This window comes from Gadus macrocephalus, chromosome 8 (genome assembly GCF_031168955.1).
Source record: "Gadus macrocephalus chromosome 8, ASM3116895v1".
Lineage (NCBI taxonomy): Eukaryota > Metazoa > Chordata > Actinopteri > Gadiformes > Gadidae > Gadus > Gadus macrocephalus.
In genome coordinates, this window is record NC_082389.1 from 9,645,735 (window position 1) to 9,667,499 (window position 21,765).

At 42.9% G+C, this 21,765-nt stretch overlaps 2 protein-coding genes and 1 long non-coding RNA gene across 4 annotated transcripts; 2 read left to right on the forward strand and 1 right to left on the reverse strand.

The window, feature by feature from the left end:
• Positions 1–59: 59 nt before the first annotated feature.
• On the reverse strand, positions 60–3,615 carry LOC132462915 (cAMP-responsive element modulator-like). Its single transcript, XM_060058696.1, has 3 exons — positions 3,270–3,615; positions 1,399–1,543; positions 60–1,032 (listed from the first exon to the last, which is right to left on the reverse strand). The coding sequence occupies exons 1-3, from the start codon at positions 3,298–3,300 to the stop codon at positions 894–896; spliced, it is 315 nt and encodes a 104-aa protein (XP_059914679.1). The 5' UTR covers positions 3,301–3,615; the 3' UTR covers positions 60–893.
• LOC132462917 (uncharacterized) lies at positions 1,493–3,495 on the forward strand. 2 transcript variants are annotated; one of them, XR_009526928.1, is made up of 2 exons: positions 1,493–2,314; positions 2,371–3,495. It is a non-coding gene; the product is annotated as an uncharacterized LOC132462917 (long non-coding RNA). The 2 variants fall into 2 exon arrangements; XR_009526929.1 differs by having other exon boundaries at positions 1,493–2,310.
• A 101-nt stretch (positions 3,616–3,716) lies between the features above and the next one.
• On the forward strand, positions 3,717–13,078 carry LOC132462916 (tripartite motif-containing protein 16-like). Its single transcript, XM_060058697.1, has 3 exons — positions 3,717–6,295; positions 10,670–10,674; positions 11,067–13,078. Exons 1-3 carry the CDS (start codon positions 5,806–5,808, stop codon positions 12,216–12,218), a joined length of 1,647 nt encoding a protein of 548 aa, XP_059914680.1. The 5' UTR covers positions 3,717–5,805; the 3' UTR covers positions 12,219–13,078.
• Positions 13,079–21,765: the final 8,687 nt, after the last annotated feature.

A 21,765-nucleotide genomic window follows, 5' to 3' on the forward strand; every position in this document is an offset into this window, starting at 1 on the left:
CACATTTAACCTGTAGATCCACTCCCGTTAGGAGTCTTTGAACTGAATAAAAACACAACTTGCATAACAAAAATATTTTATTCAACATGAGGGAAAGTTGTGAAAGTCGTCCCAGCGGATATCCTGCTGGGACATGAAGATATGAATGATGACACACAGGAACTTTGACTACTACACGTTCTGAGGGCTGCAGTGCGAAGAGGACCTCCAACAACCTCAGGGATTCACTCATCTCACTCTGTCATCTCAAACACATGTTAGTAAAACAGTGACGTTATAAACAAATGGAGGGGATAGAAATGCAAGTGGCTTTGGGAAGGTGAAGACAAAGATGACATTTCTAATGAAGCATTTTATCGGACTACAAAAATACAAATCTGGACTACAATCAAGATGGAGGGTGCAGCGCGACGGTGGACACAGAAACTAGGTTCTCACCAGAAGAACACAATAAAAACACGTTTGTAGAGGAATGCCTGGAGCTTGAGGGGCGGGCGGTGATTGGCTGACTATCCGTCTGTCTGTCTGTCCGTCTGGTTGTCTGGTTGCATTGGCAATCGAGCTGTGTGTCTGTCTGTCGGCCGATGACTTGCTGAGCACTGAGCTCTGACCTGCGCGGGGGGGGGCAGCCCGGTTAAGGCCCTCCCCCCCCTGCTGACCAGGACAGGAAACACGGTAGGCCTCTCAAGGAAGTACCCCGACTTCCTGCGCTGCTTCCTGTTCCCTGACATGTGACTGGTCACATGTCCGCTCAGCGTCTAGAAAGTGGTTTCCAAGTTTCAGTTTCAACATAGAAAATCTCAGTCTCAGTCTCGTTCCAAACCCCCCCCCCCCCTCCCCCTATGTCAGCTGTCCCGTCATCCGGAGGCGGTTGCCGTGACGACCGGGAGGCCCTACTTGTGGCAGTAAATGTCCTTGAGGGTCTTGAGCTCCTGGATGAGGGTCTTGTTCTGGTTTTCCAGCACGGCCACACGGTTCTCCAGACACTTGACGTACTCCTTCTTCTTCCTGCGGCACTCCCGGGCCGCCTCCCTACAGACCGGGAGAGAAACAGGTACTGAGTACACACTACTACACAATACTACACACTAATACACACTAATATAAACTACTACTACACACTACTCCTCCCTAAAGACTGAGACACATGTATGGATTACACACTACTACACACTACAGACCAGCAGAGACACAGGTACTGAGTACACACTACAACAGACACAACTACACACACTACTACACACTGCAGTCATTAAGGAGCAGGTAGGGGTTAGAGGTCAGCTTGCTCGAGGAGGCCAGCAGGTAGAGACATTAGGCATCGAACCCACAACCTTTCAGCTGAAGTAGCATGGCCTTCACACACACACAACACACAGACCCCGTCCTCCTCCTCCTCACCTGTTCTTCATCAGTCTGACCTCCCGTTTGCGCGTCACCTCCTCACCACGAGGGGCGTGGCCTCCAGACAATGACATCACAGCCCCCTGGGCCAGGTCAGAGTCTGGCGAGCGCAGCTGATATGCCGGGACGTCTCCAGTGGCATCTGAGCATGGGGGGGAACTCAGCGGTCAGCGCTATGACCTCATCTGGTTGTCATCATCATCATCATCACATTAATAATCCACCTTCTGTAAACATTGTGCAAACGACCTCAGAAAAAAAAAATAAACAACCACCTGGGGTTGTTTATTGTTTATGATTGTTTGTTTATTATTGTTTGTTGTTCGTCTTGTCCTTTCCTTCCTGAGGAAGTCGTTCCTCCGGCGTTTCAGGCTGTTGTCATAGCAACGGTCGGTAGCACTGCCCGCTAAAAAAAAAAAAAGACTGAGCCGCCGCTCCAAACCGATAGTTGTAACGATTTGTAATTATGTATTATTAAGTATAATTCACCTATCCATCCACGTCAAGTCATATATTGCAGTATGTTCGTAAAGGAGAAGTATTGAGAAGGCAGGTCTTTCTGTGTAATGACGCTATAGCTGCGGCTACTCGCTTCCCTTGTGACCCCCGCGGTGACGGTTGGATATACCCGCTAAACCGACATTAATACGACTAGACGTCTCTGTATACCTGTCAAACACACACACACACACACACACACACACACACACACACACACACACACACACACACACACACACACACACACACACACACACACACACACACACACACACACACACACACACTATACCCCAACATGACGATTTTATTATTATTGTAATCCAGAAATGAACTGCCTGCGGTTTGATTGTGGTGACGTGTTGTACGCGTTCGTGTGTGTGTGTGTGTGTGTGTGTGTGTGTGTGTGTGTGTGTGTGTGTGTGTGTGTGTGTGTGTGTGTGTGTGTGTGTGTGTGTGTGTGCGCAGGGCAATGTGATAACACAGCACTGACGTCAGTTTGTGCGTCTTGCCTCGACCATTTTTTTTGCATTTTGTTTTTCCTGCGCGTGTTCCAGGAAAGACGGTGACGTCAAACTGACCAGACTCCTCCTCCGGGAACACGCAGACGCACACACGCACACATACACACTCACACGCAAAGACCAAACTGTTGCTAGCTAGGTTAGCCGTTCACTCACGGAAATATCTAACCAGCTCATCGCAAAGAGACGAAATTAGCAAGCTAACTGTTGAGACACAGTGTAGCACAAGCTAACCGCACACAGACGAAGCTAACAAGCTAACCGTTCAGTTGTGTAGCGCAAGCTAACGCTACACAGACAAAGCTAACGGAGAGCTAGGAAGCTACACAGAACTGAGGCTAACACAGGAGCTAACGACCGGCCAACCACCCAGAGGAGTCCTCACTTCTCCACATCTATACTCTGCATACTTCCTGTTACTAGGAGTCGTGTCTCATGAGTGAATAAGTCATTTATTAAAAAGCAAAACAATAGGGCAACTCTGGAAAAAGTTTTGTGAAATGAACAACTTGACTATTCTGACTTATCGTGTCATAATATAAATTGTAGGCAGAAGTGAAGCAGCTCCTAGGCTCATAAAACAAACATGAATTCAGTATACCGCCTTCGCCTCCTGTGATTTAGAGACTATCATGTTTAACACAAGGTAATTGTGATAAAGGCACCAGACTTATCCGCACCTTACTTATCTTAGCCCAACAGTTCTAGAAACTACTACAACTAAAATAGCCTTCACCAAATGGAGGTTGCCCTCCAGGTCAGAACACACTGACACAGAGAGGACACGGACACAGTGAAATCTCCACAGGAAACTGTACAAATGTAAAGGAAAACAAAGCCTACCTGACTCAGTGTCGTCCCCGGTGACAGCCATGTTCCACGCCTCCAGACCCACAGCACCCCTAAGAGTCGCTCTCAAATACAAATTTCCTCAACCCTGTCCCACAGAGTGTTCTTCACTCTGTCTCTCTCTTCTACGGTTCTCTCTGACCCAGTGTCTCTCACTCTCTGATTCTCTCACTCTCCCTCACTCTCTTGCTGTCTCTCACTCTCTTGCTCTCTCTCACTCTGTTTCTCTCTCTCACTCTCTGGCTCTCTCTACAACTCTGTTTCTCTCTCGTACTCTCTGGCTCTCTCTCTCCGTCTCCGTCTGGGTTCCTGTACACTAGAGTGGTGACCCAACAACGTTTGACACCAGATTACCATTGGGGGTGGTGACATCACGGTGACGTCACCGCGGGTCGCTGCATGCTAAGCCCGTGGGGGGGAGGGGAGGAAGAGAGGGGTGTGGGTGTGTGTATTAATAGACCTTGTGACGCAACCGGGTAACAAACAAGAGGATATTGTGTCCCAGGCGAACTGTGAGCACTAACTACTGTGTGTGTGTGTGTCTTTATACCTATGTGTGTGTGCCTTAATGCCTTTGTGTGTGTGTTTGTGTCTTGATACCAATATGTGTGTGTGTGCCTTAATGCCTGTGTGTGTGTGTGTGTGTGTGGGTGAGCCTTTATACCTATATGTGTGTGTCTTTATGTCTGTGTGTGTATGTGTCTTTATAGCTATGCATTTGTGCGCCTTTATACGTGCGTGTATGTTACTGTACCAATATAATGTTGCTCTTCTTCTGACAAATGTTATTTTGTAAGTCATTTTGGATAAGAGTGTCTGCTAATGCCCTAAATGTAAATGTGTGTTTGTCTTTATACGTATGCGTGTGGGTCGTGTAAATATCAATCGTAACTATAATATACAATCAAATACATATTATACAGTATAAACCATGTTTAGATAATTACTAGTCAATTGAAATGGAATGTCTATACATTCTCCTCGGATAGTTTGCGTTTGCATTGCCACTGGAGCCACGAAGTCTGATACTGAGGCCAATCGACTGACATCTTTGTTGTGTAGATTACTTTAACAGTCTTGCAGCCTTGCAGACATCTCCACTTCCCCCATAGTGTATTGCACTTTAACTTGGCCTCTCCCGCCAATCCTAAACTCTCCACGATGGTCAAACATGATGGAAAAGTTTCCTAATAGGAATCATGTTAACAAATTGTTTCACTGGATGTATGCTTGGTAACTTTGCTGCCCGTCTCTTCACCTGATCAGGCTCTAATATTAAATCAAATATTTTGCTGGCCTCTTTAAATCCAGCTGCTAAATACATTTTAGGCCTTCATTTTTAATTCTGTTTTATTTTGTTGCATGAGATGTTTTTATGTGAAGCACATTGAGCCTGCCTTCTGTATGAAATGTGCTGTATAAATAAATTTGTCTTGAAGTAGTTTACAGACTACGGACTACAGTGCGTCGATTCACTAAAGTGAACCAGACTGAACCGCGGCCCCTCCAGACGGCTGCAGCGCAGACACAATTATTGATGGACGGTACCTGGCAACCCAAAGCTGACAGGAACAGGTAAGTCATGTAGAGTCTTGGTTAACCGCTAGAGGGCCGCTGGTGCTCATATTGACATGTTATCATACACTCATACTTGGTGCATTAAAAAAATCCATTAGACTGCTTTGTAACACACTACAGCACTTTTCCTCTAACATAAGTGGCTGTAGTGTTTTGTATTTCTTGAATGAATTTGCATTTGTGATTCTTGAAACCACGTTTATGTTACCGTGGACCTGAGATGTCATTCATGGGTTAAAACTGTGCACAACCCTAACTTCAGATCCAACCCTTTTTAAACAGATCAATTATGGGATTGCATTTTTACTGTTGCTTTGCATCATCTAAAAGCTGTGCTGCCAGTAAGGAATATGTAATCCAACCACTAGACCAGGGGTCACCAACACAGTGCCCGCGGGCACCATGGCGCCCGCAAGGACCACATGAGGCACCCGCAGGCCTGTTCTAAAAATGGCACTACTCATTCTTGAACAACTCTTTCCCACCTTTTTAAAGTCATTGTTGATAATTATTGTGAGAAATCATTAACATGACTTAATTAATTAACATGTCTTCACATAGATGAGTATCATTAATCATTAATAGTAATATATAACTAAAGGCAAACTGAGCAAATTTGTTATTTCAGAAGAGTGTATAGAACTGGGTGCCCTTCGTATGGCTCAGTACCCATGAAGTAGCTCTCTGTTTCAAAAAGGTTGGTGACCCCTGCACTAGACTGAGGCAAAGGAACAAATACTCCCTCAAAACAAATAGCATCATTAGAACCATTCCTCTTCATTGTGTAGGCCTATTCTCTTTCTTGGTCTTAAATACAGGCTCTGGGTCTCCTTGTATGGTCTCGACTGCTAAAATCTGGGAAATACATTTACATTTATAGAAACGATAACCAAAGTACCTACAAAGAAGCCTAAAGGAATACAGTCAGACTTTGGATTCTGTTGGAGGCCAAATGGCGCAGCGAAACTCCCCGCTAGACAGGGACAAATACTGCTGTTCCATCTGTCTGGATCTGCTGTTTAATCCGAAGACTCTCGCTTGTGGCCACAGCTACTGTTTGGACTGCATCACAGGACACTGGGACAATGAGGAGGACGTCTACAGCTGTCCCCAGTGCAGACAGACCTTCAAAACAAGACCAGCTCTGGTAAAGACCACCGTTCTAGCCGATGTCCTGGAGGATCTCAAGAGGACACGACTGCGAGACGCTCCCCCTGGCCACTGCTATGATGGACCTGAAGACGTGGGCTGTGATGTCTGTACGGGGAGGAAGATGAAGGCCATAAGGTCCTGCCTAGGTTGTCTGGCTTCCTTCTGTGAAGAGCACCTCCAGGGTCACTATCAAGTTCCTGGGTTGAAGAGACACAAGCTGGTGGAACCAACAGCAGACCTTCAGGACAACATCTGCCCCCATCACGACGAGCTAATCAGGATGTTTTGCTGTCAGGAACAACAAAGTATCTGTTGTGTTTGTGCTGTGTATGAACACAGAAGCCATGACATGATCTCAGTCGAGGCAGAGAGAAATAAAAGGCAGGAAGACCTCAGCAGCCACCAGAAAACCACAAGGACAAGAATCCAGAAGGGATGGGAAGACCTCAAAGTGCTTCATCACAAGATGGACGCCATCAATCAGTCTGCTGATTGAATATCTCTGAAGTAAGGATCATAACATTTCCGTCAAATACTTAAATACTAATGTCTTTTGCTTTTTAAAATAGACCACTATACAGTTTCACACTATTATAGAAGTTATTCACATGTATATATATATATATACTGTTATTCTGTGGCTCTTATTTGAAAATAAAATCAGCACAGTGTGTTCATGTAATTCTTCATGTGAACTAAAGGTTAAGATGTGAGCATCGTGGTGATGGTGAACGTTGGGTCAGGCTCTCTCCTGGTGATTGGTAAGGTAACCCCTTTAGCTTCATCCAGTCCTCTGCTAAAGGCTCCTCAAGATGTTCACCCTTTTACCAGTGACCAGTCAATGTAACATCTTTACATAGAAGACAAATTAATCCTACCTAGTCAGATTCAAACTCAAAAGTTTGGCGCCTCCTGGTGGATCAAACACCTAATGCTCCAATGACAACGGCTGGAAGCATCACCCAGCGTGGCTCAAGTAAGTCATCTCATGGAGGTTGACCTCCCCAAATTGTAGATGACAGAGGAAGCTGGCATGGTCCTTATGACTGATTATTGACAGAAACGTTCGTTAGCTGTTAATCTAAAGCAGATGCCAGCTGCCAGTGTTGTTGAAGAATTTACCCAACCGGATTCTGCTCTTTCCTGGCAACCAGGGCGCTGTATGGAATTCAACTAAACATCATGGAGATCAAGAACTGCATGCCTCCTCTAGCAGGGTTTGGTCAAATTATTACCTTTTTTATTATACAATCTTCACATGATCAAGGGCGTCAGTTTGTTTTTAGAAGTGGTGGGGACAATAACCATAAGCTTGAGTGTGGTCTGAAAAGTGCTGGGTACCCTTAAATGTAAGCTATTCATCCATTCAACGCTGCATTACAATATGCTCTACAGTGCATTGTCAGGTGTTGAAATTATTCGAATATTCGAATACTGGTTCGGAAAATTAGTATTTGAAGCTTAAATCAGTATTCGGAGCTTCGTTATTTTTTTTTTTCCACGTAGGTGACGTTACCAGAGCGAGGGAGGCAAACTATAAGCGTCAGCGACACCAAGCAGAGAAGCGAGAGAGGTGGAGGCAGAATAGATATCTTGTTTCCCTTTACTTTATAACACAACATTAGCGGGATCTCTGGAGGAAAAGTAATACTTAAAACCTTAGCTTAGTTGTTTGTTTACGTTCGCTGTACAGCGCCGCGCAAATCAACTGTGACTGGCTTGCTGCAGAGCGTGAGCGTCTTGGGAATACCCGGTCAATATAATGGATATAATATGGACACATAAGACAATCAATATTCGGTATTTGTTATGGATTTATTGTACAAATTCCCTGAAAAGATGCACGTTCCAGGATGAATTGAAAAGCTCCCGTAAGGGCTGAGATGACAGAGAACAGCTGATTTGGAACGGAGCAACAGCTGTTCGCTTTCATGGGGAAAAACTAAGGAACTTCAACCTACTTAGGCCTACTAATTAATGTTCAAAAGCTATTAAATCTTCAACAAAATATGCAGATACTGTCAAAATCGGTTCCAGGGAGTATATAAGGATTATTAATGTTGTTTTTGATGGTGTTTTTTTCTGGAACGAGTATTCGAATATTCGCTCGGAAAAACCAACGATTCAAAGCCTGAAAAATGGCATTCGGGCCAGCCCTATGAAGATCCTATTCGAACAATAAAAGTTGAAAACCACAGTTTGTGTTTTGGCTTGTTTTGCAAAACAGCGTTGGAAACACCAGGGCATTGGCTCGGGATATGTAGGCCTAATACTAATACACACAGGACAAAGAACAGTGTTGGCAATTTAACACTTATCTTGACATCAACAGAATTTACCAGACAAACAATGCCAGACTGTAAAGGGGGTACGAAATGAAACGAGGTACTGAGCATCAGCCTTTTGAAGACGAGCAAGGGCTGCTGGTAGCATATGTTATGCTGCATTAAAAAAAAGAAGAAAAATACAAGCACCCAGAGGAGAATTGCATCTGCCAAATCCTGACCACCAGCAAACACTTGCGAAGGACCAATGTAGACTTCACTCGTTACAACATCATAAGAAAATTGTCCGCAAATAAAATCCCCTTCAGTTTAGGATAATCACACAGGTTATGCGAGAACATATTTATGTCAGGATAGGCCTACCGGGCTCCAAATCATCACATATCTCAATCAGACAAAACCAACTATAACCACATTGGCATAGCAATCGCACTGTGTGTAGCTGCTACTAGCTGCAATCTATATGTACAATGCTGCATACTAACTGGAACACCAACCAGAATCAGATCACAATCGCTTGGGACCGTTGGTAACCTTTGGCCAGGTCATCACGATTCACGAGCAAACAGAACCTGCAGCAAAGTTTACGTAAACCAATTTCTTACCTTATGTGGCCCTCCACATGCAGGCTAGATGACGTATCCATATCGATATTATCCAGTGTCACAAACATGCTTTTTATAGGAAGCAAAAGGACCGGCTATTTTCTGAATAAAAATGACAATTTTGGCTGTCTGTCTTGAAACTTCTCCAGTGCGTTCAAACCAAACGCAACGGGACGACAAGATCCCATACAAAGTGAACGTATAGACGCGTATCGGGCGAATATTTTTGATTTGTCGCGCCACACTTTCGCCATGCACAGGCAAGAGCGTTCACGAGGATTTGTGGCGCTAAAATGTGCGCTTTCAACTTGTACACGAATTTCGCGTGATGACAGCCAATCAGCGTTCAACAGCGTGGCCACTGAGTGACATGTGTAACGTAACAGCCAATCAGCGTTCAACTGTCAAACTCAGCGCAGTGCAGTCCGGGGTGTACTGCAGCATGGAGGAGAAAGTGATTGTTGCCGTTTGCGACTCTCGGACCTCTATATATAATAGTATATAATATAATATAATTGTATATATAATATCACGACCAAAAGCTCTGTGTGCCTCCGGATGGCCGTAGCAGGGATCTCATAGGGATTGGGCTTCTCGGGAGTCGGGGTTTGTTTACCGGCGTTGCCATGGTTTCCGGTCTTGTGTGTTCCAACGGTTTATTAGGTAGGCCTATATAATAAATTATGTCTTCGAGCGCGCCTATTGCATGATTTTAGACTCGACGATTTCAGTTGAGTATGTGGGGATTTTAATTTATTTTTATTTATTTTTACACTTTTTTAAAACTGGTGGGGACAAAATTCGTATTTCAAATAGTGGGGGGGACATGTCCCCCCGTCCCCCCCGTAATCGACGCCTATGATGATTTATTTTAGAAACAGGATAAGGTTTAAATTGCCTTGGATACTGCACATACGTATATCGAGTAAGATAATCAATAGGGATGTCCCGATCCGATCCACGGAATCGATATCGGTCCAATAATGGACAGGTACGCTGGATCTGATATTGGAGGGGAGAAATAAATACGATCCGATCCGCGCAGCGTGTCACGTGATAACAACAGTAGAAGCTAATTAGGCATGAGAGCTAGCCCATGACAGCTACCTGTTTGTCATGTCAGTGGTGTGGCATTAGCTATTTGTTTAACTCTTCACTTTATTTGTTTGCAACCACTTTATATTTAAATGTTGTGCATCTTTATATTGTTTACTCCATCTAGACTTTTGAACTCTGTTCAAATCTTTTGACTTGATTTATACCATTCAATCCATCTTTAGTGAGATGTTTTTAGGTGGCTTATTGGCAAATATGCAAAAAGTGCTTCTATATCTTAATATTATTATTTGTTCAAGAGCAAAACAAAGTATCGGACTGATATTGGTATCGGCAGATAGCCAAAGCTGCACTGTCACTATCGTATCGAAAGTGAAAAAGAGTTATCAGGACATCCCTAATAATCAACAATCAAATGTCAAAACAATTACCACCTAGAGAACTATTTTTCACATAATTATCTCCATTGTTCTACAACATACCTCCCTATCCCAGCCTCTGCTGTGCACTGGGCGTGTACACTAAGGGAAAGATGAACAGATTTACAGTAAGTGATGAGCAGAACACTCACAGTGAAGCCCAAAGGAAACAGTCAGACTTTAGCTTCTGTTGGAGGCCGAATGGCGCAGCAAAGCTCTCTGCTGGACCGGGACAGATACTGCTGTTCGATCTGTCTGGATCTGCTGTGTGATCCGGGGACTCTCGCTTGTGGCCACAGCTACTGTTTGGACTGTATTACATATTACTGGGACAATGAAAAGGACATATACAGCTGTCCCCAGTGCAGACATATCTTTGAACCAAGACCAGCTCTGGTAAAGAACACTGTTCTAGCTGATGTCATGGAGGATATCAAGAGGACACGACTGCGAGACGCTCCCCCTGACCACTACTATGCTGGACCTGAAGATTTGGGCTGTGATCTCTGTGCTGGGAGGAAGATGAAGGCCATCAAGTCCTGCCTGGGTTGTCAAGCTTCCTTCTGTGAGGAGCACCTCCAGAGTCACTATCAAGTTCCTGGGTTAAAGAGACACATTCTGGTGGAACCAACAGCAGACCTTCAGGACAACATCTGCCCCCTTCACGATGAGGTAATTAGGATGTTCTGCTGTCAGGATCAACAAAGTATCTGCTGTGTTTGTGCTGTGAGTGAACACAAAGGCCATGAGATGATCTCAGTCGAGGCAGAGAGAAATAAAAGGCAGGAAGACCTCAGCAGCCACCAGAAAACCACAAGGATAAGAATCCAGAAGGGATGGGAAGACCTCAAAGTGCTTCATCACAAGATGGACGCTATCAATCAGTCTGCTGATGAAACATTGAGTGATGTCGATGAGGCCTTTGCTGAGATGATCCGTTCCCTTGAGAGTCAGAGGTTGGACATTAAAGAGATGATCAGGACCAATCAGCAGGCTGCACTGAGCTGGCTAAAAGACCTGCATACGGATCTGGAGTGGGAGATCGTTAACATGAAGAGGAGTGAAGCTGACCTGAAGCATCTCTCCCACATTCAGAGCCACGTCACGTTTCTACAGAACTACCCTCAGAACGTGCATCTCAAGGAACACAATGGCTTAACAACCAGAGATATCCCTCCAATGCTGGACTTGGAGAACGTGACTGGAGCTTTTGCAGAGATGACAGATAAACTAAGGAAATTCATAATAGACAATATCTCTCAGATTTCACTGGCATTGGCTCAGGCTGATGATTTACCTTCAACGCACCCTGAGCCACAGACCAGAGCAGATTTCTTACAACATGCATGTGAAATAACATTTGACCCGAGCACAAAAACCAAATCCCTGTCTCTGTGTGAGGGTAACCGAAGAATGACGTTGTCCGGACAAAAACAGCAAGAGGAGAGAGTGGGGAACTGTCTGAGCCAGGAGAGACTGACCGGGAGAAAATACTGGGAGGTGAAGTGGACAGGACACTACGTCTCCATCGCTGTGGGTTACAAGGACAGTTCGTGGAATACAACAGGGTTTGGAAATGATGACAAGTCTTGGTCTTTGACTATTTGCCAAATCAGTATTGAATTTGAACACAACAGAATCATCACTAAAATACCAGGTTGCCGTCCCTCTAGGCTGGGGGTGTACCTGGACTACAGAGCCGGTACTCTCTGCTTCTACAGCATCTCTGACACCATGACTCTACTCCACAAGGTCCAGACCCGATTCACACAGCCCCTCCATACTGGCATTTGGCTGTATGAACGACCAGGGGTCTTTGCAGAGTTCTGCTATCCTCTGCAGCTATAGGTTAACACATGATGCAGTGTTATAAACACAGTTTTACCATCTACAGGTATAGGTTAACACATGATGCAGTGTCAGAGCATATGTTGGGGAATAGGGTCCGTCAACAATTGTGACGATTTAATCATATGGGCTGTCTCAGTCATATAGACACTATTTTAATGATTATCCATGGGACTGTATATGAATAATTGTGTTGTGTATTTTAGTCAGTGAGATGATAAAGACACTTAAACCTGCACTATAAACTTTAAGTAAATCACTGAATGAGTCTCTGCTATGAGATTTGAACCTAGCCTCTGTTGTCAGGGTCACCACTTTCTCCTCATCCAGTCCCGGTTAAAGGCTCCAGAATGAGTTCACCAGTTCACCAATGTGAAGTCAATGTAATGCAAAGGTTCTGAATACCTCCCACCAAGTCAGATTCAAGCCTTAATTGTTTAGTTCGTAAAGTTTGTTGCAATTCTAAAGTTTGGCTACACCTTGTTGATCAAACACCATACTCTTTCTCATACTCATCAAAAGTAAATCTAAGAAGTGGTTGATAAACTTGCCTGACCAGATCTGCCTTAACTGCCAAGCAGGGTGTTATTTTTTTTTTTAATTTAACGTCATGAAGCTTTTGAACTTCATAGCTCACTGTCACTGTAAATGTGACCAACAGGACAAGCAAGCATGGTTCAGTCAGAGTCTAAAAATATCATATTATTGGATGCTCAGGTCCTGATTTAGTGTATTTAAATTAGAGAGTGATATGATAAAATACAAAGTGCAGGTTAAAGGTCTTTAGTGCATGAGTTGTGTACTTAACCTCTGGTCTCATAATGGTACCAATAAAACACAATCTCTCTTTCCACTTTCCACTTTATCATGATGTGTTTTGTTATTGTGGGAGCTATGCAGTTGTAAGATTTAATTGTAAAACATTTATTTAGTTTGTTTGCTCAATATAAAATATGTTTATTTTCTCGTTTGTATTATAAATTAAAGTCAATTTGAGTTTGTTTATGCTTTTGTTTTGAAATTATTACTAGCCTATATATAGGGCATAGGTAAGACAGGCACTGGGAAGGGTCATGTTTTTTTACCAGCTGTACGAGAGAGACAAAGGAGATGAGGCGGCCAGTTCCCACTGTTGCACATTTGTTTTGTTTGCTTGTAAGATCAGAAAATAAACCTTCAAATTCACGACTGGACAGTTGACTCTTCTCCCTGCACTGCGTAAGATTCGTCCCCCTGATGCAGAGCCGCTGCGGGGGGGGGGGGGGGGGGTCACCAGTACTACGGTGACGGTTTCGGGGTGCCCTGGCAATTGCTCCCGCGCCCCCTCCCTTCTCCGTTTGTTTCGTATATTTTAATTGACTAACGCATTTGCCGCCCTAGGCGGTCGCCTAGGTCGCCTATGCCGAGCGCCGGCCCTGCCCTGGTGCCTCAGTGGCTATTTTGATTACGTTGCTTTGTTTGATTTCTTAATTTTCAAGTTATTGTTTTATTGAGGACAAATCGCCACTACAGTTATGTTGTTTCACGTCTTCGTTGAATACTGGATTCTGATTACGGCAAGAGTGTAATCAGCTTATTTCGACTTTAAAAGCATGATTTCTGTTATGATATCTGAAGAGGTTAATGATGAATACTAATAACATGTAAAAAAGGCACAAAAAGGCCAAAAATATATAGATATTTTTTTCTTATTTGTCAATCTTACTCTTACCCAGTGTCTGTTTGAGAAAAGGGAATTTCTATTTTTTGTTATGTGTGTTACATTGTTGGTATAGGACCATGTATTTTTCATGATCATATGATGATAATAAACGTACTTGTACTTACCATTTGTGCAGTGCATTAACTAGTTCAAACTGTGTCCCTGCTGTGATAAGCAAAAACGAATTACCTTTGGATCTTTATGGACCCCTCGGCATTAGGCGCAGGTTGGTTACTGCCTAACCTACAGTTAGTTAGCATGCTAGCCTGTTCCAGTATGAAAACAACTGAAAAAAATCTTAGCTGAACTTTTGTCATTGAGTGCTCGTGTCCAATCCAATCGAACCACATTTTCTAACGTTAATGTTGACATTAACATTACGGTTAACTTTGATATTAACATCAATATTGCAATTAATATTTACCCAGAGAACGGTGACGGTGTGAGTACGAGATGTGTTCGGCTGCCAGATCGGCTCGGGGGTCGGTAGCCGGTGTGGAAGCGTTTTTCCGCTCCTATGTCAGTGCGTGTGCCCGTGTTTGTATCCAAACAGATACACTGCAATTCACATACACACATACAGCTGAATGTGGTAACACATTATAGACATTCTTATAGGCCTACCTTGACATTTTTACTATTTTACAGATGTTTTTTTAAAATTATAGAGCAAAGATACCCCTAGTGGAAACGAGGAAAATGTTACAATTTTTATTGTTATCAGTTGTATAGGCAAGGACACATTTCATTGAACATCTGGAAAATCATAACAATTTTTTTTCAAGGAATAGGGTGAATATCTAATATGAACACATTCATGAATTCATCCTCAATTCACCATCTAAACATGCCGTTTTTTATGGATTTACATTTAGCTGTTCCTCAGTTCTATCAATGTATTGTCTTATTTATTCTGTTTTGTATGAGCAAATAAAATCTCATCAATCATATGACTGTCCAAGTTCTTCATTTTCAGTTAATAGAAACTATAGAAAATACTGTCTGAATATCTTACTTTAAGGCCGTGGCTACACCAGACGCGGAAATTTTGCTTTGCGGACGCGTTGTGAACGCAGCAGAATTCGAAACCGTTGAAAGCAATGAGAGTGGCTACACCAGACGCTGAAATTGAATGTACCGCGCCGACATTTCCGCGCGGAAAATTAAGACATAGACTGGTTTCTATTTTTATTATTTTCCGCGAGGTTTGCGTGGGCCTTTTAACATAGAGTATGGTAATAAATCAATAAGATGTAATTGGTGTCCTGTCGCTGGAGATCTGCACCAATCACTGACAGGATGTGGTCCATCTGCGTTGGTGTCATACGAAAATACGATCGATGGGTTGCAGCGTTAAAACGCAACTCCTCCGCCAGGTTGTAAAATACCCCTTGCTGTCGCCTGCGCTGGTTGATTGCAGTCACCCAGGTCCGTTTCCTCTTTTTAATCCTTTGGAGGATAACAAGGATAACAAGTAAGGCAAGTGCCTTCCTCCTATTCACTGTAGGCACTGTAAAACAACTCTCTTGTGGTTAGATTGCACATCTGTCATCTATGCTAGACTATCTGCAACTAGCCTGTCTGTCATTAACGAATTAATCAGTTAGTTAGTATCACACAAACATACGTTTAAAACAACTCTGTAGAGGTTAGATTATTCGCAGTTTTTCATCTATGCTAATATGTCTGCAACTAGCCTGTCTGCAATACCAAAGTTTTACATAACTTGCTATATATCAAACCTACTTAGTCAGACTAATATTATATTGATCTTTGACGTGGAAGCTGGTTACCCTAGCTATTTCATTTGCAACTAGTTTGTTTGTATCAAATTAGTTAGTTGGTCACTTTCTTACCAACGTAACTTTGTATCAATGGTTTATGGTTTATGTCCGTTGATGGTTGCTTGGTAACTATGTCTAGCTCAAATTTAACATTATACGAATGTAGTTTGATTTACGGGTTGCTGTAGACTTAATACTTAACCATGTTACTCTGATCCAGATGAACTGGTGCCGATGAACTGTGGTTTATAAAATATATAAACACAGAGATCAAAAAAGATAAAGGAGCCATTTTTAACGCGTCCAGTGTAGCCGGTTAATTTAAAATTTCCGCTTGGTGAACGTTCTATTTCCGCACGGCAGAATTTCCGCATCTGGTGTAGCCGTAGCGTAACAATGCCAATCCTTACTTTAACATATGTGAAAATAAAAATATGCATTCATCAGTGCTTTTAGACGTGTTTCCAATGGCTTTGTGAGAGAACGGGCTCCGTTCAATGAAATCAAAACCAACTGATTGAGCACCGTTTATAAACAACCCTTCCGTGTTTTGTCCGTGTCGATACGTCAAGTGTCGATACGACATCGTAATGTCTGTACTGGAGTTCCAAGTGCAGGTGGTGACGTATATAATTTGCATCGAGAGCAGCGACGAGCTGTAGTACACTCACACAAAACCTAACATTATCAAACTTCTTTGAGATTTTTTTTAGTTTTCTTTGCATGAAAAATGATTATTTAAATCCACAAACAACATATGTGTAATCCAGGGAAGACTGGGACCACAAAAAAGAATTACTTTCTCTCCAGTGAAACCCATTCATATTTTTCGATCTCATAGGTCCCATGGGCTCTACCGGAAAGGGCGTGACTTCGCCACTTTATTGCAACGACCTTTGGAGGCAAATACTATAAAATAATTTACATAAAATAATATACTCTGCAACATACATTCAAAAGGTTCAAAAATATATTCCTCCCATTAGAATTTGCCTAGACATACAAATACCCGGGCTGACGGACAGACTGGTGGGAGACCTTTTTATGGTCCCACGTTCCCGCAACTCAATGACCACGCAGACTATGAAGGTATTATTGTAGCAAAAGTCTTTAGCACCTGTAACTGCAGAATTTGAATGCGTACACTAAAGTCACAGTAAATTTGAAGTTGTATATATTTATTTTGCATGTGTACTCTAAAGTCACAAATGTGTAACAGTACATTTGTAGTCGTAAAAAAAATATATATATATTTTTTATACCATTGTAAACACAAAATAGGGTCTACGAGTACGCTAATCTGTGTTACAGGTGCACAAATCCTTTTGCTACAATTATTGCAGCGCAGTTGGTGCAAAACACATTCGCACACCCGTGTTTCATAATCTGAGAACATGCCCAAAAGGTGTGCATTCGTAAACCCAAATTTGAACAAATGCATCAGAAATTGCACATCTGTGAACGCTATATGTTAATTCAGCATTTTAATGAGCGAGCACAAAACCATTTTACAACTGCTCGAATCTGCTCCTGCAAGTCTCAGCTGTGGGGTTTTTTGCAGGTTGTTTTGCAACACCCCTAGGTGGTAAATGTGTAGCAAAAGTATTCGTATCCGTAGATGACAGAGCGTCCGTGAGCGGGACAAAATAGTCCCGCCCATAATTTCCTAATCCAATGAAATTCGCCGGCAGGGATGCATTTCTCAAATTACAGTGACGGCTGGTGGTGATTTTGGGTGGGTGGGCTAAAGAATGCATTACATTTATCAATACTTCACAGGGTTCCAGACGCCATGAGGTCACCTTTATATCTCTGTTCATAACTTTCATATAATGTGAATGATTTTTAAACAAGATTAAGGTGTAGAGAAAGGCATGTCTTTATTTGAAGCACAATTATAAATAGAAGAAAAATTAGGTGTTTAAAGTGCTTCACTGAGCTGAAATTGAACATTTCGAACTAAACCATTAAGCAAAATAAAACTTTTTTTGTGCTTAAAGTATTACACAATTAAAATGTTGACTGGTCTCCCTTTGCGCAAAATGCGGCTGTAGACGATCACACACTCTTTGGTAGAGACGTCTGTGTCGCCGTCAATCATGAAGGACATGTAGGCCTATGTGGCGTTTCCGACGTCCGCAGCTGTCTTTTGCTTTAAGGTGTCGCCCATTAGGCCTACTGCAATGAATTGTGCACATGCCATCTCATTGCTATACGTCGGGTTGATGTTTAATCCATTTCTCTTCATGAGAATAATTTCGGATTTAAATTGAGAATGGCAACTCCTCTTTGGCAATGTTGTATGCAACATTAAATGAGATCATTTCCGATTCCTTAGAGAACCTTATTGTTACTGCCTGTCGCTGAAATGCAGCTTGGAGAGGGGCCACTATCTCTACACACTTGTCACGTCATGTTGGGTTATTTAGACAGCTTTTTAAATGTTTCGATACGAAACGTAGTTGACCCGCTTACAAATGCACTATTACCGGCCATATTCTGACCGCACTCCTGACAGTAAATCTGTACACCGTTTGGTTGATGTGTCCCCAATCTTTTCACTTCCAATTTTTCCTCCAAAGACATTAAAGAAAACCGATTAGAAAGTAAATAATCCACTTCATTCATTTTCATGCTAACGCCCGCCATACTGCACTTGCGCTACTGACTGTGCTGTGATTAGTCGAAGGTCACTGTACTGTAGCTACTGTGCTAGGTCAGCCTTTGGGCTAAACTAGTTTAGCCCAAATGGGAAGCATATGAAGGGGGCGTGTCAGGGCACCTGTCAATCAAACGTCAATGGAAGCTTACGCTACTGCGCTTGGGCTGAATACATTTAGCCCATTCACAGGAAAAAAACGAAGATATATATATCCTGGGTTTTTCTGTCACTTTTTGGTGCTGTTGCTCCTTTAGGTTCTACCAACATTTAAAACAATATGTTCTAAGTTTTTAATAATATTTTTTTTATTTTCACTGTAAGAGGGATAGCCCTGTTAGCCCATTTATACCAGCCGTCCCTGACTGGGACCCATCGCGCGCCAGCCATGGAGCTATAAAGATCGCAGCATTCTCAGTACGTTTCTTTCTGGAGAAGTGAAGAGGGCGTCCTACTGAACGGAGGTGGGTATCCTACATTATGTAAAATGAAATGACTTAGTTCAAGTGAATTCTCCCCAAAGTATTGCATTAACATTTCTGAATTTATGTTATGGCGACCATTAAAATACATTCAAGGACATTTGCGGCATGTTAATGAAATACTTTGGGGGGAATTCACTTGAACTAAGTCATTTCATTTAACATAATGTAGGATACCCATCTCCGTTCAGTAGGACGCCCTCTTCACTTCTCCAGAAAGAAACGTATCCCGCGCTGGGTATGCTGCGATCTTTATAGCTCCATGACTGGCACGCAGTGGGTCCCAGTGTAATTTGAGAAATGCATCCCTGCCGGCGATTTTCATTGGATTAGGAAATTATGGGCGGGACTATTTTGTCCCGCTCACGGACGCTCTGTCATCTACGGATACGAATACTTTTGCTACACATTTACCACCTAGGGGTGTTGCAAAACAACCTGCAAAAAACCCCACAGCTGAGACTTGCAGGAGCAGATTCGAGCAGTTGTAAAATGGTTTTGTGCTCGCTCATTAAAATGCTGAATTAACATAGCGTTCACAGATGTGCAACTTCTGATGCATTTGTTCAAATTTGGGTTTACGAATGCACACCGTTTGGGCATGTTCTCAGATTATGATACACGGGTGTGCGAATGTGTTTTGCACCAACTGCGCTGCAATAATTGTAGCAAAAGGATTTGTGCACCTGTAACACAGATTAGCGTACTCGTAGACCCTATTTTGTGTTTACAATGGTATAAAAAATATGTATTTTTTTTTTACGACTACAAATGTACTGTTACACATTTGTGACTTTAGAGTACACATGCAAAATAAATATATACGACTTCAAATTTACTGTGACTTTAGTGTACGCATTCAAATTCTGCAGTTACAGGTGCTAAAGACTTTTGCTACAATAATACCTTCATAGCAGACGGACTGTCATGTTGTGGTGAGTCCCAGTCATGAAGTCGTGAATGTTGTGGTGAGTCTTGGTGAGTAAAGCCCTTTAAAGAATTGTATTTTGCGTTGCACAGCGTCAGTCTCGACCTGGTAGTAAAGTCAATACTCCACCGTTTTACTTTCGCAGGAGGAGCTGTTCGTCTGTACCAGCAGGGTATTATCAAAAGGCATTGCCGTTTTAAAGAGTTTAATTGGTTGTTTTGGATTGGGTTGGTAGCCGTTCTCCACTGAACACGGCTCAACAGTACCCCCTTCAGTCCAGAGAGAGACACGCATGCAATTACTTTTTTGGGGGGACTCCTGGCAACGAAACGTAAAACATCAAGTAAAGTAGGTTAGTTTAATTGAGTAGCCTTAGTGTCTAAATAAAATGTCGGACACTGGAGGCCATGGGTGAAACGCAGCCCTTAGATTCGGCGGTGAAGATAGGCTAAGCAGAAGCGATGCTTTGAGGATCAGACTAGACGTCACGTTCAATCAAACGCTTCGTGAATCAGCCAGCAGCCTACAACCAGCATACAACCGGGGCTTACACCCGACCCGGGACCACACACCCAGGGGCCACACCTAGGGCCTACACCAGGGCCCACACTGGGCAAATAACGGTTTAATAAAAACATACAAGTAATATAAATGACATGCAGTTCTTCGGTGACGGGACAGTAAATGTGATTTTGTCGATTTGTATCCGCTAAGTTACATGGAGGACCAATTCATTTGAATTAAACTTGGTCCCCCAATAGTCGTGGATCAGGAGCACGCTGAGGCACTGACCAGATGGTCCCCCACTCGGCCTCCCCCGCAGCAGAAGGGGAACCCCAGGGGGCCTGCCGGTGGGGGGGGGGGGGGTTGGGGGGTTCTTTATCAAGGGCGGGTAGATATTAACTGCTAAATTAGACTGAACCGACCGGCGTACTCGGCCCCAAGCTGTCATTACAACCCATGAAACAGCTTGTACGGGTCTATTTAATCGTTTTAATTGGCTTTTGCCCCAACCGTTTTCGGCCCTTACTGCGTGTCTCCACCAGGGGTCGCGGTTGGTCCAGAATGGAACGTTAATCATGCATAATGAGGGACGCTCTGAAGAAGAACGTTGGTCAAAATAAGAGTCAAAGTCAAAGTGTTTAATTTGTGCACAGTATCACACAGGCTAATGCTGAACAGGGAACGTCCTTGTTGCTTGGACTTGGCAAGCAACAAATATGTCGCAGGCATGAGAAATAATTTATATATATATATATATATATGTATGTGTATATATGTGTATATATATATATCTATAATATATGTTAAAAAAAGAGTCACAACAGGGTCAGAAATAGCTAACATATGGCCAGACTAGCAAACTACCAAGTAGATAAAGCACTCGCTGTGTCCCAGAGCATTTGAAAAAGGGAATAAAGTCCTGGACCAGGTGAGATCATCTTTGATGAGCACACCCAGGACTTGAGAGGAGACTCTCTCCCCTTCTCCCTCCCTCCCCCCTCCCCACCCAGCTCTATATCTTCTGCAGGAGGAAACAGCTTCCACCCTTCGTTCATCAACCTCCTCTGCCTGGTCCAGACCTCAGTGGTCTCCTCCTAGATGGTCCAGACCTCAGTGGTCCCTAGATGGTCCAGACCTCAATGGTCTCCTAGTTGGTCCAGACCTCAGTGGTCCCTAGATGGTCCAGACCTCCAGTGATATCGGCTCATAAATAATCAAACTCTTGGCCAATAAAGTGAAATGTTACTTTTAATGTTGTTATTAAGAGGTGCCTAATGTAATAATTATATTATTACATATTATATATACATAAATATGTATAGATAGATAGATGAATTATGTTATTACACCACTACAAGCCAAAAATAGCCCATTAATAATATCAAATATAATAATATTATATTTCATTTATTTTATTATTTTCCATCAGACCTCTCCTAATCGTATTATTAGAAGAGTCGTCATAATCTTGTCATCATCCCTACTCCT

Coding starts and splice junctions, on each gene's coding strand:
- LOC132462916 (XM_060058697.1), top strand. CDS start 5,806: ATGGCGCAGCGAAACTCCCCGCTAGACAGGGACAAATACTGCTGTTCC.
- LOC132462915 (XM_060058696.1), bottom strand. CDS start 3,300: ATGGCTGTCACCGGGGACGACACTGAGTCAG. Junction 1,544..3,269: donor CGGGGACGACACTGAGTCAG/GTAGGCTTTGTT, acceptor CCCCATGCTCAG/ATGCCACTGGAGACGTCCCG. Junction 1,033..1,398: donor GTCAGACTGATGAAGAACAG/GTGAGGAGGAGG, acceptor CCCGGTCTGTAG/GGAGGCGGCCCGGGAGTGCC.